Source organism: Pezoporus flaviventris, unplaced genomic scaffold, assembly GCF_033815535.1.
Source record: "Pezoporus flaviventris isolate CSIRO_AGI_PZ_B2104156 unplaced genomic scaffold, CSIRO_AGI_Pfla_v1 ptg000031l, whole genome shotgun sequence".
Classification (NCBI taxonomy): domain Eukaryota; kingdom Metazoa; phylum Chordata; class Aves; order Psittaciformes; family Psittacidae; genus Pezoporus; species Pezoporus flaviventris.
This window is the reverse complement of record NW_026892579.1, coordinates 31,301,290-31,320,185: the sequence shown is the minus strand read 5'-3', so window position 1 is coordinate 31,320,185 and position 18,896 is coordinate 31,301,290. Positions and strand designations below refer to the sequence as shown.

Genomic DNA, 18,896 nt, shown 5'->3' with positions numbered 1-18,896 from the left:
CTGTTAACAAGTACGTTCAGGTACTTTGCCTGTAAAATCCAGAAATCCGCTGCAACTTCTAACAGTGACTGCTGGAAGCCTGCTGCTTTCACTTCGCCCAGAGCCAGGAAGAAACAAAGCACCAACACGGTGGGTGACACAGGGAGGCAGGTGACACAAAGCTGAGCACTTGAGTGGCCTGGGAAAAGAATCATGGCTGAGAGCACTTGCCAAGGGTGAGGCAAGCCAGCACAGATCCCACGTGATGGCACATCCAGCCAAGTGAGGAGCCGTCTCCAGGGGAGATCTTTCCAAGACCTCCTGTGACTCCCAGAGGGTTTAGGTGGCCACCACCAAATAGGACTGACAGTCCTGTGGAGCAAGGTGCTGATGCCAGCCACAACAGGTGGCACTGGAGAGATCAACAGAGAAAAATGGGCAACTTTTTCCAGGCAGAAATTTAGGCAACACACTCTCCAGAAAGATATGCTGCTTATCAGGGGCTCATATCAGGGATGTCACCAAGAGACTACCAAGCCTCATACAGCCCACTGACTATTATCTGCTGCTACTGTTTCCCATGGGCACCAGTGATACTCCTCAGACTACGCTGTCTCTGTCAAGGATTACGGAGCCCTGGGATTGGTGGTAAGGGACTGTGGAGCACAGGTAGTTTTCTCATCAGCCCTCCATGTCAAAGGCAAGGGGTTTAAAAGGACCCCTCAAATTTGGTGAATCAACAAATACTTATAGGACTGCTGCCACAGCCAGGGGCTCAGCTACTTAGGCCGTGGGACTTACTTCGAGAAACCTGGGCTGATGGGATCCGTCTGCCAGAGAAGGGGAAGAACATCTTCAGTCACAGGCTTGCTAAACTGGTGAAGAGGGCTTTAAACTAAAGTTGCCAGGGGAGAGGAACCTCAATCCATCTCACTCTTAACAGTTTGATGCCAGTGACAGCAAGAGATGCCCAGAGCCTGGAGACAGATTGCTGGTCAACAGGAAAGTACCTGAAGAGCAGCACAGAGGAATTCCAGGCACTACAGGTAGTAAGTGAGCTTTACTTTTCAACCATTGGTTTTAGTTACAACAGTACCAATTTACCGAGTTTCCTCTTGCCTTTGGTTCCTCCCCCCCACCAGTATTTAGGGTCTCACTGAAGGTAGCAAGGCATTCATTTCATAAAAATCTTCAACACAGTTTCTACATAATGTTCATCTGGGGGCGGTTTCCTCGGGCTGCCAGGCTGCAGGAACTTCTTAATTGTAGGCATATTGCTCATTCTTCCTTTAAAAGCCTAAAAAAAAAACCAAAAAAAAAAAACCACAAAAAAAAAATCAGAGAAAAAATCCAGTTACTCCAGTAGCAAAGAGCGCTCCTTGGACAGAACAAGTGCTTCCCCCTGCTGCCAGAAGAGACCCTGACATTCATTCATATCTTGTGCCATCTACACAAGTCTCCTTCTGCCCACAGGACTCCACTGCTGCAAAAAGCCTGTTCTTACTCATAAAGGCAATACTGGAGCAGACAGTGTCTACATCTCTGCTGCCTGAAAGAAGCTAAAGGCAAAAATCCAAGAGTACCAGGGTGATAGTTTTGCGGATAAAAATACACTAACTCAGCTCACAACCTTTTCATTGCTGGTTCTAATGGGGTGAACTACGATCAGGGAAAACCACAATATATGTAAATGAATCCCATTTTTACTGGAGGGGGCAGTGAAGGAATCCCTCCATAATTCAAGGCATGGCCTCAACAGAACTGTGCCCATGCCCAGTGGCTAAGATACTGGATATCTTGCTAGAAGATGGGAGCTAAAGGCATGAATTACCTGGTGCTGCAGAACTGCATAAGGGATAAAAGCTGACACACGTTACTGCCTGCTTTGTGGCTGAATTGCCCCATTCTGTCACACTGAATTCATGCTGTTGAAAAAGTAAGTGGGGGGGGGGGGGGGGGGGGGGGCGGAATGCAGGGAATAAAAGAAATCGGTTCCAAGTAGAAGACCTTGATAGTGACAGTCTGATGAGGAACTGTTTCTTTTGTTAATGGAAATTAAGCCAAAGTCATTGAGTCCACCTTTCAAATTAACAGTTTGTAAGCACAAAGAAACATGACCTCAAGCCTTGCATTGTCAACCCAAATTTGCCTTGCCTACACTGCTTTATTACCACGATTACAGGCACAAGAGAGGACTACTGAACACTGTCTGGTGTTTTTTTCTGGTCACAGACTAGCTGGGTCCACTGTAGCTCAAACTCTTAAATGGCTCCTGCAGGCCATGCCCTAGGCTTGCCCATGAGCTATACTATATGGCATGCTGCATGCCTGGAGGCTTCCAATTTCTGGTCAAGCCTCACAGCAGGGGTGCCTCATTTCTTCTTTTCTTCAAACTTTGTACATGGCACAAAGGCAGAAAGTTCATCCTCAATTGTACTGATTATTGAAAAACAAGCAAAAGCCCTGTGGCTTCATGCTAAGGCTTGAATTTTTAGTCATACCGTAGAGGACAAAAATGAAGTGAGGTTACTGGGATCTCAAAATCCCTTTTGTACTTAATGTCAGGCAAACATGATAGTGACAGGTCCTCTGATTTACAAAGCATAGAGAGATGATAAGTTCAGGATTGCTCTCTATCTCCTGAATACGTGCATGCTCAATAACAAAATTACCTGCAACTGAGGAAACCCTGACAGCACAGCAGGTACTTTCTCCTCCACTGCTAAAATGGCTTCAATTAGCTGAACATCTGCCCAGCTGAATTTGTTGCCCACAAGAAAGTCTTGGCCATGTTGTTTCAAAATCTGTGGAATACAAGAGAATGTGGGTTGCAAATGAGCATGGGACATATGATGCCTGGCAGCTGAGCCTCCCAGCACAGCTGTACTGCTGAACAGCTATTACATCCCAGTTTTCAGGGTGGAGATTTCAGCTGGCAGTGGTGACCCTAAATCACTTCATTATTGTTGGGAAAAATCTGAACTCTTATAGTACACAGTACTACAAACTTTGATTAATCAGTAATGATAAATAATGATAGACACTGGGAACAGGGACAAAACAGCATGCTTAAGTAGACTAGTAACAGTCACAGAATTAGAAATAGAGATAATGGAGGATGAGTAGCTTGGAGAACTTACAAAATTGCCAGTTAGATACTTCATTTAAAGTTATGTCTAATGCCGATACCAGAAAGCAAACTTAGAAGTGCAGAATTACAATAGCTAACCAAAGAAAATCCCTGCCTTTGGGAATAAAGTTACTGTAGTCATGAGAACTTCCAAGATGTTCAGGCTTCAGTATTATTTTTCATCAAAAGTAAGTGGATACTCCAAAAGTGATAAATATTGCCAGATGCCTGAGTCATATGGGTTTGTTTTGTTGTTTTCCAAAGCAGAATGTGCAAAAATCTGTGACTGTTGTTTTGCTGAAGTGCTCCTAACCTCTCTACCTGATTTACTTGCAAGGGATTTTTGTATTCTTCTACTGAAAATCTTCCAACTGAAATTAGAGCACATCTCCCTGCTAGACTTATACAAATATAAGTGTGGAACTATCCCTTCAGGGAAAAAAAGTTGTATGTGCTTGCTTGTACTTTACTGAAAAGTTTTGCTCTGTAGCTGACAACATATTTCTTTGTAGATGTCCAAATACCACAGCCCTGACAACATAAGCCCACAAATAAAGAAACATGCTGCTGTATTTCCCCTTCTTTGAGAGGAGAGGACCAAGAAAGCCAAGGATTTGGAACTGGCTTGCATTATAAACATGTTCTTATTCTGGGGAAACTTTTTTATAATTGTAAATACAAGTTTTGTAGACAGAGCCTCACTCCCGCTTACCTTTTCGAAGACTGGGAAGTACCTGTTAGTTGCCCTCTCCTTAATTGAGTCAAGATTTTTCTCCTTTGCCTCCAGTGGAGAGAAAGGAAACATCAAAATCATTTGCATCAGATCTATTATTCCTTCCACGTACATATCAATCCTGTTGGTGAGGGAAAGAGAGTAGAAAAGAGCACAGAAGTTACTTCATCTATATTCCAGTTAACTAAGGCAAATGTTGTATCACCACCATAGTGCAAATTTTCATAGCCAAAGCTAAACATGAGCTAAAGCTAAGCTTATGACACCAAGCTGTGTGGTTCGGTTGATACGTTGGAGGGAAGGAATGCCATCCAGAGGGACCTTGACACACTTGTGAGGTGGGGTGATGCCAACCTCATGAGGTTTAACCATGCCAAGTGCGAGGTCCTACACCTGGGTCAGAGCAATCCCAGGCACAGCTGCAGGTTGGGCAAAGAAGAGATTCAGAGCAGCCCTGCGGAGAAGGACTTGGGGGTGTTGGTTGATGAGAAAATGAATATGAGCCAGCTTCAGTGTGCGCTCGCAGCCCAGAAAGCCAACCGTATCCTGGGCTGCATCAAAAGGAGCGTGACCAGCAGGTCGAAGGAGGTGATCCCTCTACTCTGCTCTTGTGAGACCTCACTTGGAGTATTGTGTGCAGTTCTGGTGTCCTCAACATAAAAAGGACATGGAACTGTGGGAACAAGTCCAGAGAAGGGCCACGAGGATGATCAGGGGACTGGAGCACCTCCCATATGAAGACAGGCTGAGAAAGTTGGGGCTGTTCAGCCTGGAGAAGAGAAGGCTGCATGGAGACCTCATAGCAGCCTTCCAGTACCTGAAGGGGGCCTATAGGGATGGTGGAGAGGGACTCTTCATTAGAGACTGTAGTGACGGGACAAGGGGTAGTGGGTTAAAACTTAAACAGGGGAAGTTTTGGTTGGATATAAGAAGGAAGTTCTTTCCTGTTAAGGTGGTGAGGCACTGGAGTGGGTTGCCCAGGGAGGCTGTGAATGCTCCATCCCTGGCAGTGTTCAAGGCCAGGTTGGATGAGGCCTTGGGTGGTATGATTTAGCATAAGGTGTCCCTGCCCATGGCAGGGGGTTGGAACTAGATGATCTTAAGGTCCTTTCCAACCCTAACGATGCTATGATTCTAAATTCTTTTAAAAGGACTAAAAGCCTGTTTCTGTCCAGGAGCATTTCAGAAGCAGTGGTTAAAATCTAAGCAAAGGCTGGAGTCCTTGCTTTCTAATGTGCTAGCCTTTCTCAGGCCTTTCTACTGGATATGCAGGATTCAATTTGTTATAGATAATGCAGTTATCAAATAACAGATTGCTCATTACGTGGAAGGAGGTGTTACCGTACAGGGCTCTCTCCTTTAAGTCTTTCCCGTAGAGATTGTATTTCCCTGCTATGTAGCTGAGGATAGCTCTGGTCTGCACCATCTTCATCCCATCGATCTCAACCAGGGGCACTTGCTGGAACATCAGGCTTCCATCTAGGGTGGAGTGTTGAAGGAAAGCTTCTTAGTTCCTCCTAGACTGCTAGCTTTACAGGAGAGTGACAGCCTGAGCACATTTCTTTTGCAGTGTAGATCATTGTTGTCTTGCCCTAACTGTAAAACTCCATGCAGTAAACTAACACTGTGGGAAAGATCTAGTATTGTCTAGCCTGCTCACGCTTTTGTAGCTAGGTCACCCTAGTGCAGCTGGGCCCCTTACTTTACAGCATTGCCAGAGTTTCACTGGCTAATGGGAATTGGCACTGCCTGTTCTTTTGCCCTTCAGGACCCTGCCTCATGCTGCCAGGAAAAGAGTGAGCCAGTACTTTGAACGCAAGGGATTGGAGGAGAATAAAGATCTGTGTTAAAACTAAGCTTAAACAAATCCGATTATTTTGAATGCAGATCAGCTACCTGTCAGGGACATACACAAATGAACAGAAAATGAATGGGGTAGTACCACAGCAAGACTGAGCTACTGGAATAAAGGGAGAGCTCAGGCTGCTTTACCTTGCAAAGTGAGCGGCAAGGACTGTGACAGGATTTGTTGTTTAAGTGCAGTCACTCCAGGGACAAAAGTTTAAGAGTTCGCTTAGGTGTTTGGTACAGGCCTAGCCTCTGTGTCATTCCACAACAATTTAAGCCTACTTAGATACATCTTTTAGTCCATTTTCTCCTGATGCTGGTAGGAGCATTTATCTGAGCCTTCAGTGAGACAGCTCTGAGAGCTAAGCTGACATTCAACATAGCAAAGTCAGCCTTTTCTAGACCAGTTTTCTGCCAGAGATAATCCCTCCATTGACACAATAAGAGCATCCAGAGAATAATCCTGCCCTGTTAAAAATCACAGCAAAACTCCAAATCCAGCTAGACAGCTGCCACCTTGCATTACTCAAAGCTAATAATTGAAGTGCTCAGTTTTAATCCATTCAGTGCAAGGGTTTGGGTACAAGGGTTCATTTTAACAGACATATGTTTGCTTTTTGCTCCACAGAGCTGTTAAAACACTTTGCTAGTCCAGAATTAATAAACATTATTCACTCATTCCATATTGTGAGTTTGCAGTTTTAATTCAAAGAATAGTTCTGTCTGCAGCCTGCGTTTATTTCTTGTAAGCATTCATAAAAAGATTTTGTCTTTTCAGAAGACACTTCTGCAGCTTAAGGAAAATTATGACTTGGTATCTACCCAGCACAAACACAGCAGAATGGAAAAATTGACAGCGCTGGAAGGATATTTTTCAGCAGAAAGATACAAAGTAAAAAATAAAGTCTGACTTTCTGGCCCTTGATAAAAAATGATGCAGCAAATGTGAATAAACTGAACGCATGGTTTGTTTCTTATCTGCAGAATAGAAGGATTTCTGTCATGGTCAGTAGCTTCTCCTCACTTTGCAGTGAGAACCAACTCACACAACCCCTGCATTGAATATATATGTAGGATTAAAAGCAGTTTGCAAGTTGTTTGCAGATTGGATTGCGCTGTTGGAAAGTTGTCTGTGGAGCATACATGAAAAACAACCATCTAGAATCATTTGTCACTGACCAGCAGAGCTTGTTGATATCCAAGTAACAACTTGGGCAACACAGATTGAGCCAAACTAGTTATCTCAGACCAGCAAGTACAGGTCTGGCCAAGCTGATGCCGCCAAAATAGCTGTCTATAAACTGCCTGTTGGGGTCAGGCCTTGGCTCAGGCTTCATCCTGAACACTGCTGGAGCATTGCTTAGGTCATTAGCTAGCATAGGCCAAAGTCACACCTGGACCATTCTAACAGCGTGGTGGTGTCTAAACAGAGGATAACCTGGCAAAAAAGCATGTTGGTAGGGAGAGAAAAAATATTAGAAGTAGCGTGGGGTTGTGTTGCTGTGTTCTGTCCTGCCATGCATGACCAGCAGCATTTCAGAATTCCCTTTATCAGGATGGCTAATTTGTCTTTCTTCAACCCATCCTATTAACCCTCACCTTTTTCTCTGTGTTCTCACCCTCTTAAGCTCTCTATACATACATAGAAGTCCTTGATCTTCTTTATAAAACTTCCCTATCCTTTTCATCACCATCTAATTTTTCCCTCTGGATACAGATAAGCTTGGATACTGTATCCAGGATTATACCACTCTGGATTAATTAGTTGTGTGAAGCAAATTCAGATTTGGGCTTTCAGTACCTGAGCTATCATATTTAGAGCTATAACTGGTGTCTTTATACTGCACTGCCCCACCATGTTATCAGAATCCCAGGCAGCTGGACCTGAAAATTTAATTCTGATCTTCTTGATACCACTTATGTTCATTTTGTGTTCATTTTAGTTTTCCTGTCAGGATTTCTTTAAACACAGCTTTCCTTGCTGAGCAAACAGCCACGTCCTCTTCCAAGGCTCCTAGTGTGTCTTCACAAGCCCAGCCTTCTGTGAGGTTTCTCTTACATGTCGTGGGCAGCAGGTAAACTGCAGGGCAGGTACACTCTAGCACAATCCCAATTCCTTCCCACCCTGGCAGCAAGGTCTTCTCCTTCCAGGGTAGCTGCAAAGGGGTTGGTTTACTGCTGGATTTCATCTGGCCAAATATCAAGGGCAGTAGCTGGGGATATGCTCTGGTTTTGGGAACCGATCTCACTCCCATGGTTTGCCTTTGTGGCTTGCTAATTTGGTCACAGACTTTCCACAGGTCTCCCCCACTGGCTTTCTGCTTTTTAACTTGTGGAAGCTTCACGGCTCAAGGTTTATCTTGCTTTGAACTGCCACTAAGATTTTCACACTGAGCCTATAACAAAGGAAAACTGGCTTTCCTGAGGATTTTGGTGCCATGCTAACCTTTCTTTCAGAGGCTTATCTCACTGAGGTTCAGAACCAACATACAGGTACATCTATACTAGCCGACTCAACGACAGTTAAGGCCAGCTGGTACAGGCTGTCTGCATTCATTTTATTTAGGTCTCTGCCTATAAAGCATGGTGGTCACATCTAAATGACATCTTGAAAATAGCCCTTGGCCTGAGACAACTCCCAGATGATGCCTAGGATTTGCTTCAGGGACTGCTATTTGTCCTGGACAAAAAAATGTGCCAGGATCCATGCTAACAGTTCAACAGCACAGAAAATTAAGTTGATTAAACAGGAATGTTTGCTACCCCTGTTTAATGTACTACAGTGAACAGTCACAGAAGCTACAGCTTTTAGATGATAGGAGTCGTTTGGCACTGAAAACAATAGGTTACTCAAAACTAGTATTTTAGTATTCTAGGTGTGCACCTAGAAGTTTGCACTGGTTTAAATAAACTAATTTTAAACCACAAATTTAGCTGAACTGGAGCAGGTTTTTCGAGAGTCTAAGCCTCAGACACTGGGATTCTTACCTTTGATTATCTTTTCATACTGCTCTTTTGTTTCCAGAAAAATTTCTTCAAACTGGAAGGGGGAGAGACAATAGTGTTATATTGCTGTATTTGAACATTTTTCTTTTCCAAGTGTGCATATAACCGTGCACAGAATGATGGAACAAAGCAAAAAATATTGGGTTGGATCTTCAACTACGCTGTTTGGCTGAAGAACCCTGTCAAATGTCCTGAGGATCCCTAGCACATCCTCACGGTTGGGAAGATGCAGAAGGGCTTGGCCAATTCTGCCCCAGTGCACTGATGCAGAAATAACTTAAGGGTAGAAACAGAGTACAGACATCTACAGGAGGAAGACAGGTTGCAGCCAGTGTCAAGAGAAGCACAAGGTAAATCAACTATTTCTAACCCCATCCTGGGCCACATAAGTCAACAAAATGCTTCTCTTTATGCACATTGTAACTGAAAAGTAAATAAGGGCCTTTAAATAAATCCACATTTTGACCCCTTGTGATGAATTACTTCAGGGGACTGCTACTAGCTTTAATGAACTCCAAGCTCCACCGAGTTTGCATCCAAAATATTAACCAATATTAACAAACCTGCAGAGCTATGCGTCAAATGCATTTAGCCACCCTCTTGAAGCCATTTACCCTCGCGTGCATGTTAAATTGGTCCTCACTGAGGCCAGTTGAAAACAGCAGTCTGGAACACTGTACTGAGTCTCAACTAACCTCCACGCCGGCTGCTGCCAACAGCCATCGTATGGACTCCATTCGCCCCCTTCCATTAAGGTAGGTAAGCCTGGGCTTCCCAGACATGCTTCTGAGCTCCTGGTTCCCTGAAAAATATTAAGCGGAAAGCACACAGCACCTCCTAAAACTGGTGTCAGTACCATTATTTTGAGGGGAGAATAGAGCCTTTTATTCTCACTATGCCTGTTGACGTTTAAACTTAACCTGGTTTAAAACATAAAATGAGAGATGGACTAGTCACACCACACAGATATATGAAGCTTTCCACAGTGCTGTTAGGGAGGTTTGTTATGACTATAACCAAATACAGACAAGTTTAAACAAGTGGCAGGAGTCCCAGGCTATAGGAGGAACCTTGCTGCATTTTAAAACAATCATACAAAGCTACTGAAAATCCTACCACACTCTCAGGGAAGTTACCCTCATTCCCAGCATCCTCATTGAAGAGAGAAAAAGAAAAGTAAAACATGTTTTACTGGTAGCTAATTGCTGGAGCTCGTTTTGCAGCTTCAACTGCCATGCACTTCTTTCCCCAAGTAGGGGCAAATGAATTGTTAATCTTCCCTTTTTTTTTCCATGAAACAGGCTGAGCTGCCTTGGGACTAGCATTCCCCCTTCACTAAGTTGTTACTGTCATTCACTAATTACTGGGATGAAACAAAAGCTTAAAATGGGTATCCTAATTGTGTCCTAATGATTCAGAAAGAGTGCTTGATTTTAAAATTTAGCAGAATACCACATTTTTCTCAGAGCCAGAATCTTTGAAATCACAGTGCAGTAAGTGTTCTTAAAGTACATTTTGAACGTATTTTGTCAAAACTTGATTTTAAAGAAAAATCAGATTGACAGTTCTCCCTTGAGCAATTTTGGTAAGAATCAGGTCATGCTACTACAATAAAGAGGGATATTTGGGGTAATTTAGACAATACAATCCAAATACACATAAAGGAAAAAATGATCACCTCCTGTTTTAAAGTGAAAATAGCTTATGCTCATTACAATGTTTTGCCTCCAATACCGTGTTTTTACTAGTTTCTGCACACTGTGTGACTATCTTTCACTATATGGCAGTGCAGCTTACAGATATAGATCACAGCAGCTAAGTGCCTCTTCCGTTAACATACTTCTCAGACACATTGCATCCATATCATCTCGACACACACCGCCCCTGCTTATAATGTGCAGAGAGTGACAGTAAACAGGCCTTTTCCTACAACTAAAAAAAAAAAACCCAAAGCTGCAATACCAAGAACATGAAACTGAATCCTCTTGGAAAATTTATCTATTGTTTGCAGAACAAAAGCAGAGATAAAAAAGCCTTAGATATCGTTTTAGCATTTTATATGAACAAGGAGCTCTATATAGCATTAAATTATGTGATAAGAACAATGACAAATGAAGAATAAAACCCTATCAGCAGCAGCTTTTTTCTTTAATTACTAGTAACTGTCAGCTGTATGCAGATTTTAATTGTCCTAAGCTTCTGGCACAGAGAAAAACCCTTGGATTTTGGTGAAGTCTCCTCAATCTTTATATTTCTTGGATGCCTCTCCACTGATTCTACAGGGATCTGACATCTGCAGCTTGCGTGCTGACTGCCACATTTCCATGCCTGGGTCTGGACCTGTGTTTTGCCCTGAGGGCTCAGTTTAGTTACCCATTCCCTGTGACAAGTCTTGAGATGCCCGAAAAGTAGGCAGAAACGAGACAGGGCAACATTTTCTACCTTAAATCATTATACCTATTCATCCAGATTCTCAATGCCTTCTTGCATTTATTTGGGGAAAGGTACAGCCAACACAGACAAGGCTTCCTCAGAAGCTCACTCAGTCCTCCACTATTTTTCTAGTTTCCATAAAAGATTTTCATAATGTTGTATTAAAAAAAATAAATAAAAATCTGTCTTTGATACAATATGGTGATGTTTCATTAGTAGCTAAGGGTTCTTGGTACAGCTGCTACCCCTTCCTTACTGTCTGCCTTTAATGAAAAGGATCATCAGGTCTCTCCACATAAGTAATAATTTTTATGACAAGTGCAGAATACCTGAGTTACGTTCTTCAATACGTGGGGTACATGTTCTCCAGCAGCAGAAGCAGTGTTTACTGGAAAACTGTATTAAAACTATTAAAAAAAAATCTTGCAAGACCAGTTACTAGAAACAAACACAAGTGTTTTTAGGAGCTGGAGGGTTCTGCCACCCCTGGATAGCTGCTTTTGAGGAAACAGAAAAAACCCTGATACTGATTACTGCTCCACATGCTGGAGAACCCATCCGCTGGACAACAGACAAGGTCAAGACATCCAGGCTTTTGAAGTAAGCTGCACCTACCCTCAGTCTGCCAGACTATGGTCAACTATTTATCTTGTTTGTGCAAGAAGGGCAAGGAACAGCCTCTGAGATAGTAACTAACATGCTGAACGCTGCTGTTCTACTCCCTTTACCCAGGGAAGGAGCTCCACACCACAACTGTGTAGTAACCTCCTGTGAAGCGAAAAAGACTTGATAATATTTAACAGACACGACATTTGTAAATCCCAACCTGGAACCATTTGTTGGCAGGTCCTCATATTATGTGAGCAGCAATTGGCTGACGGGTTACTCAATAAGTATTGTGAATGAAGCAGGGAAAGCTTCACCACTCAGTCCAAAGCTGAGTGCACAAGCAGACAAATTCCTTGTGTTAACAAAAGAGGTCTATCAACTGACCACATAAAAAGCTAAATATTTATACCGATTCTCAATACGCATTTGGGGTATGCTATGCTCCTGGGCAGTCATGGAAGCTGCAAGGGTTTGTGATTTCTAGTGGAAGTAGAATATTAAATCCTCTACAAGTTACTGAACCATTAAAAGCTATACAATTGCCAGAGAAACTTTCTATCATTCATCAGCCAGCCCAAACCAGCAGCAGGACAGAAGGAAAGATAAGAAATAGTCAAACGGATATTGCTACTAAAGTCACAGCATGCGTTATACCAAACACCAGGCTTACAAGCAGCCCAAATGGTCTGTCCTGGTGTTACTTGCTTCTTTAAAATATAGATTTGACTGTTCCTCCTGAAGAAACTGACTCTTGCAAAATGAGCAAGTGACTAAAGACTCACAGGAAACATAGTGAGCAGATACGAAAAAACTTTCTACTTTACCTGAGCAATACCTAAGCTTTTGGGACCACTGCACTAGCTGAACTAGCCCAGACCCTGCTGGAAAACTGATTGACACCAGGAATTTATGCTGCAGCCAAGTAAGCAACTGTATCTTGCACACACTACCTTTAGCATTAGCTAATATTTAGTAAAGACCTTAGCACAAAGGTCTGCCTATATGTTTTTACTGCTTCTCTCTAAACTCCATATTTCCTTCCTATTTTCTAGTGAGCTTTCATAACATGCCTGTCCTGAACCTCCCTGAGGATGCTTCTCAGCAATGTAAGAACCGTCCAAGAGGGGATGGCCTTTCAGAAACAACACTGTCTGTGTTCAGTGTGAAGCACCCTTCAACCCTGGTGCTTGGGGGCAGAGTCCAAGGGTACCAAAGGGGCCAGCTCTCCTGCTCACGCCCAGAAGAAACTGCCCCAGTGCTCACAGCTTATGCTGTGTTTTCCCTCCCACCTTCAGTCCCACCAGGGATGTCACAGCTGCCTTACTCAGGCTTGAACTGCACCACCAGATTCACTCCCTAGTTAAAAATATTGCTTGCTTCCTGTCTCCTGCTGCTGGTGAGTAACTACTGAGTCACATTTAATCTCCCCGGCACATGAACTAACAAGAGCAGAGCATTTACATTACCCCAGCAAATAACCAAGTAAACGCATAAGTAACTCCATTATATAGTCACTCAAACTTTTATAAGTTAATACTTACCTCCAAACCTTCACTCAGCTCAGGCCCTTTCCAGGGATGTTTAAGCTTTTGAAGCTCGAGGGAGTTCCCAGCCAGACCCAATCAGAGGTAACATCTCCCACTGCTGTTAAGGTGGCACCACCCAGTTTAAAGAAGTAGGTCTGAAAATTGCCACCCAAGGCACTGTCTTCTTCATTTTGATGGTGTGGCTACATAGCCTCAGTTTCTACCATAGCCATCCATTCAAACTGCTGTCTTGGAATTATTGTGTCTTTTGACCACATACAAGAGTGAGGCACTTTAAAACATAGAAAATTCTAGATTTTTATGGGTCATATTTAGGATAACAGCAACCATTTAAAGACTTCACCGATTAAGTTTCTAGGCTTATTTCATAGTAGCCCAGGTTTTTATTTTTCAGTGCTGCATGGTACAGAAAAGATACCCAAAGTATGGGATAACAGTGCACAATTACTTTGAAATACAATTTGCCAGGATCAAACTTAGTGATAATTTAGTATAAATATAGATGAGCAGTTAATGTCACAACTGACCCCATGCCTTAAGGCACTAGCTTTAATTTGGGAAATCAAACGTATGATGCTAATAATTAGAAATAAAATAAACTATGATTTTCCTACACTGTTTCCATTAAATGGAATCTATCTACATTTCAGATGAAAATACCAAAACTGAAAGCAGATGTGAACAGACACAAGGATGGCCTAGCAGATGGGAAATGAGATTTGGGTGTCAAAGACCAGGTTCTCACCTCTAGCACAGACCCACATATGATGTTGGACATGACTTTACACCCCTGCAGCCCATGACAGTACAGCTAATCTGAAGATCTGCTCACAGAACCCCCATTATTATCAAAACTGTATTTTAATTTGTATTTAAAGCCACGGATGTACTAAAGCAGCACCAAGGGTGGGAATCTGGGGACAGAAATCTCTAGGTAACTATCCTGAAGAAATCCCTCCAAAGCTGCTGCTTTCTTTTTTCTTCACAGTCAGAGTTTTGTTATGGTTTCTCTGCCTGGCAATTGTGGCAGCCTCTCTAGAGGATACATTTCCAATAGAGGTTTCTTGCAAATTTGTAATTTATGTGTATCAAAGGTGGATGGCGCCAGCAGAAAACAACTGTTCGGTGCTTCTTCGCACTTTGCCCAATTCTAACTCTCTCTCAGGCTTATCATTTAGTGAATAAAACACAGCATTAAGTGTATGTTCCCTATTGTTTCCTTGTGATTTGAGGTTTGGCAATGAGGGGTTGTGCAAAGTGTTCTGATGCTTTTTGGATCTGGTGAACATGGCCACATCCAACTTTGACTGTTGCTCCCTTCCCACACATTCCTATTTGACAGAAAGACTTTTCCTCTTGATCTCTTCCTATTTCGCTTCCAGCACATCCTTTCATAATGTAATTATAAAACTCCTTTGACATCTAAAGGTATTGCATCAATGAGATTACTGTTAGCTATAACTTGAACAGCTGCTCTGTAAACCCCTTGAGTCGGAAAGAAAACAAGTTTATTTTATAAACAATTTGTTAAGCTCCCCCTGTGAGTATTCAGGCAGCTGGCCTGGAGCCCAGGTCTGGAGCCCAGGTACCACTTATGTGGTTTTGGGTTGGGCATAAGCAGATTTTAAATAGTGCATACACCAAGCCCTGGCATGTCAAGTTCCCACAGTGCTCTGTGGAAATACTTCATTGTGCTGTTGACTGGGCAAATCAAAACTTTTCTTGAACCATACCTGCCCGCAATCCTCACAAACCACTAAGGGGCTGACTTGTGGGTCCGTGTCTGATTCCAGCTTCCAGCAGTGTCCTCTCAAAAGTGGGGACAGGATATATAACTAAATGGCACTAGAGAATTAAACAAGGGGGGTTAGGAGGATTCCCCCCATGCTGCTTATCAAGCTCCTAAAGTGAAGCACACCGCCTCTGTGATTAAAAAGCAGTTGGAAATAATATGAATAGTTGGAAAGAGTCATGCATCACTTCAGGGTAGATGTGTTGCAGGCCTTCAGCAATTGCTCTGTTTCTGTCCTGGAAGCTATACTGGCTGCTTGAGGACAAGGTTAATCACACCTGTATTCACCCTCACAAATATTTCTGTGAGCTGTTTGGTGATTATCCTGGCCACCGGCACAGAAAAGCCTGAGAACAGTAATCCTAATTCTGATTTACACCCATTGTGCCGCTGGCACAAACAGCTTAAATGAAGAACCGGTTTACAGAATGTTATTGTTTGGATTGTTTAGTCTTTATTGACCTGAGTATCTCAACATGGCCAAAAGGTTGATCTATACAGGCACAAGATAGCCAAGATCAAGGCTTCAAAGCCAAGTGGAAAATAAACTTAGTGGTATCAATTGAATTGTGAAAATTTTACCTTAAATAATTCAGGTATTATAATGACTTCATCTTTTGATAGAAACTTGTGTATGTTTCCCCTACCTGGTCTCTTGGGTGTGCTGTGAAACTTTTTAAGACTCAGTTTATGTGCATTGTTACTACTAAAACTAACAATAATTTAAGCTTAGGTTTAGAGTATCTTTTTATTTTCAAAAGAGGATGTAAAGAAGTAAAGGAGAAATTTCAATCCTATTTTTAGCTGATGTTAACCAGCTATAAAGCTGGACAACTCTTGGTTTGTTTCTTCCCCAATAAAGGTTTGGGGTGTTTTTCAATAAAAGAAAATAATAATTTGAAAAAAAAAATAAAATCAGCTCTCATCCTGTGAAATGTCTTTCTGGTTTTTGGTCCTTTATAAAATAAAAACAGATGTATTTGTACTTTTTAGACAAGGAGAAATAGGTTTTATTGCCCACAAGTCCATTACTTTTCTTATAAAACACTTCTGTTTTCACTGAAGTTCATGTTTCCCTGTAGTTCATCAGAGTTTTCATAAGACCTCATAACCCTAGTACAGGTTTCATCATTAATTTATCTTCAAAGGCAAATATTCTCCCCTGCCCTTAAACTCTCTTACACAGATCTGACAGTATAAAAAGATTCAGTGAAAAAAGATCAGTGACACATTACACATTAGTTACACAATCTAGAACTATTCCACTTTCAAGATACCCTTTATTCACTGTTTGGCAGCATGCTCAAAACTGTAAAATGCACGGGTTTTAATGGCATTATGGGTAACATTCTAACGCTGCATTTACCTTCCTTGCAGGTAACATAACAGAAAGTGGTTATACCTCCTCTAGTGGCTAGCAGCCACTTGTTCTTACTGCCTAACTCGTGCTTGCACCGGCAGTCTTGCTGACTGTGTAATCAATTGTGTGAGCCAGTTAAAAATCACCTTTAAAATAAAAGGTGTAGAGTTTTCAGTTGGTTCAGGTTATGTTGTAAACAGCAAGACAAGAAAAGCAGGGAAGGAGACAGTGTGGGCAAGGGAGGCTTATCTTTTTTTGGTGAAAGAGTTGGCTGTAAAGCCACAGCTTGAACTATTCACTATGAATAGGGTACACAGTGATGACATCAGATATTACATAGAACCCTTGCAGGGGATTTTGCATCTACCAAGCATATTGAAATGTGCCAAATGCCTGCTGCAAGCAGTGATGGGAACCCTCCAGTTAGCTGGTCTGACTTGTTTTGCCCAAACTTGGCATCTTGCATTTTTTTGGTTATTGTTGCTATACCCAGGTGCGAAGAAGTGCCACAAGAAGCATGCAGGAGATCTGCACAATCCTTGTGAACAGCTGACACTTTTTCTGCACCTTCAGAGGTTCACACACAAATACTATTTCCATTGGAATTAATTGCAACCTACCAAAATATAAGCAAACACTATGCAGAGTAATCTATGAAGATGCCATACCATCACCAGAAACCATAACTTCTAGTAAACCCTGTAACCTGGACTCACTATTAAGTCAGTAACAGCTTTCACAGTGCTTTAAATGGGAATGAGCTGTAATTCCATTGACAGTGAGTGTTTTAAACAATTGGAATAATCTCCCCAGGGAAGTGGTGGACTCCCCAACACTGGACACTTTTAAGATTTGTTTGGTCAGAGTACTGGAATGGTCAAAACCAGGCTGGGTAGGAACACAACCCTTACTCCCACTAAGCATAACTTTTGCCTATCAGCATAACTTCTGGCTATCAGAGTGATGCTGTAGGCTGATCTGTGCGTAAACAGGACTTACCTGAGCAAGGGTTGAAGACAAACCCAAGTCTTTCTTGGAAAATACATCAAAACTGCCTGTCTAACATCTATGTGCTTTAGAACAGTTAAGAGTGAAACGACTGCTGAGGTTGTCCTGTATTCTTAACTAATTTTGAGCCAGGAATTATTGGGCTAGAAACACTGAGAGACCTGGGAGAAACACCAACAAACGGCTGTATATCTTTGCTTATTACTGTCTCTAAGCTGGTAACAGAACTGAAGTGCTCTGATGTGCCTTAAAACCATTATCAAAGTCAGCTAAAGACCTAAATGTCCTAGAGAGCTCTACCAGGACTCAAGGACACTCAGTGAGGGCATCTTTTGTAAAAGACTTAGATATAATCTGAATCCCTCCTTAGTTTGTCCAGAATATGGAAGATCATGATAATAGCCTATAGACTGTACACGCTAGAAACTAAACTGGTGAACCTGTGTGGGGGTATCCAAGCACGATCATCTTTAGACAGGGTTAACCCACAACACCATGTTGCATCGCGTGTGCTCCTAAAACCAGGAAGTTGCTATTTTAACTGTATATAGCTATGTTTACACATTTATTTGATTGTAACAGTTTTGAGCCAAAAAGGATACCTGGACCCTTCAGTCTGAATGTTGATGCTGATCAGACCATGAAATCTCACTTAGGAATTTCTACATTCACCCCACACCATCTTGTCTCATACTGCTCTGACCTGCTCCCTCTCATGTCCCCATCCTGCAAGACAGTATGATGTCCTGGTTTAAAGTACTGCACCGACACCATTCTGTTTCTTCTGCTTTTGGTAAAATACAGAGAATTCCTGTCGTTATCCTTCTGGAATGGAAGGCAATGATTCTGCTACATGCCTTTTCATATACTAGGAAATAGCATCTTGCTGCCTTTTGAACTATAACAGCACATTTTTTATATCTATCCTCAGCTGATAATGACAGGAACATCAAAATGAAGCCATCAGTTCCTCCAAGAAACATATCAATCCTTAAAACCAAAGCAAACAAAAACCTTAAATAAGAAAGCACCGTCATAAGCTGAGTTTTTCTTAGATTTGTGTTGTGATTGTAAAAGCTGAATTCCCACCCCTCTCCCCCAAAAAATTCCTTTTGCAAGTAAGATAAAGCAGCCCTCAGCCCAACAGCAGCTGTTCTTTTCTACCCTGCACCATGTAATACCAACCTGGGGGGAAAGTGCCCTACTCAGTGTATGATGGGTGCTTGCCTCCCAGGCCATCCGCTCCACCCCCGTTCTTTTGTGACAAGTTCTTTGTAGACATAAAGAGTGGTTGATGGTACTCAATGGGGAGCCACCATGCTCACACCATAGTCAGTGAGGGGGAGACTTGGAGGCAAACCTACCTGAAAGGAGGTTGTAGTGATGTAGGGGTCAGCGTCTTCTCCCAGGTGATAGGACAAGAGGTAACAGCCTCAAGCTGCGTCAGGGGA

At 42.4% G+C, this 18,896-nt stretch overlaps 1 protein-coding gene and 1 long non-coding RNA gene across 2 annotated transcripts; one reads left to right on the top strand and one right to left on the bottom strand.

Moving 5' to 3' along the window:
• Positions 1 to 1,038: 1,038 nt before the first annotated feature.
• Positions 1,039 to 13,403, bottom strand: LOC133272914 (glutathione S-transferase-like). The gene is made up of 7 exons (XM_061460630.1): positions 13,280 to 13,403; positions 9,392 to 9,498; positions 8,679 to 8,730; positions 5,189 to 5,321; positions 3,822 to 3,963; positions 2,652 to 2,783; positions 1,039 to 1,276 (listed from the first exon to the last, which is right to left on the bottom strand). The coding sequence occupies exons 2-7, from the start codon at positions 9,476 to 9,478 to the stop codon at positions 1,154 to 1,156; spliced, it is 669 nt and encodes a 222-aa protein (XP_061316614.1). The 5' UTR covers positions 9,479 to 9,498; positions 13,280 to 13,403; the 3' UTR covers positions 1,039 to 1,153.
• Positions 7,622 to 15,800, top strand: LOC133272917 (uncharacterized). The gene is made up of 2 exons (XR_009744603.1): positions 7,622 to 8,164; positions 13,936 to 15,800. It is a non-coding gene; the product is annotated as an uncharacterized LOC133272917 (long non-coding RNA).
• The last annotated feature ends 3,096 nt before the right edge of the window (positions 15,801 to 18,896 follow it).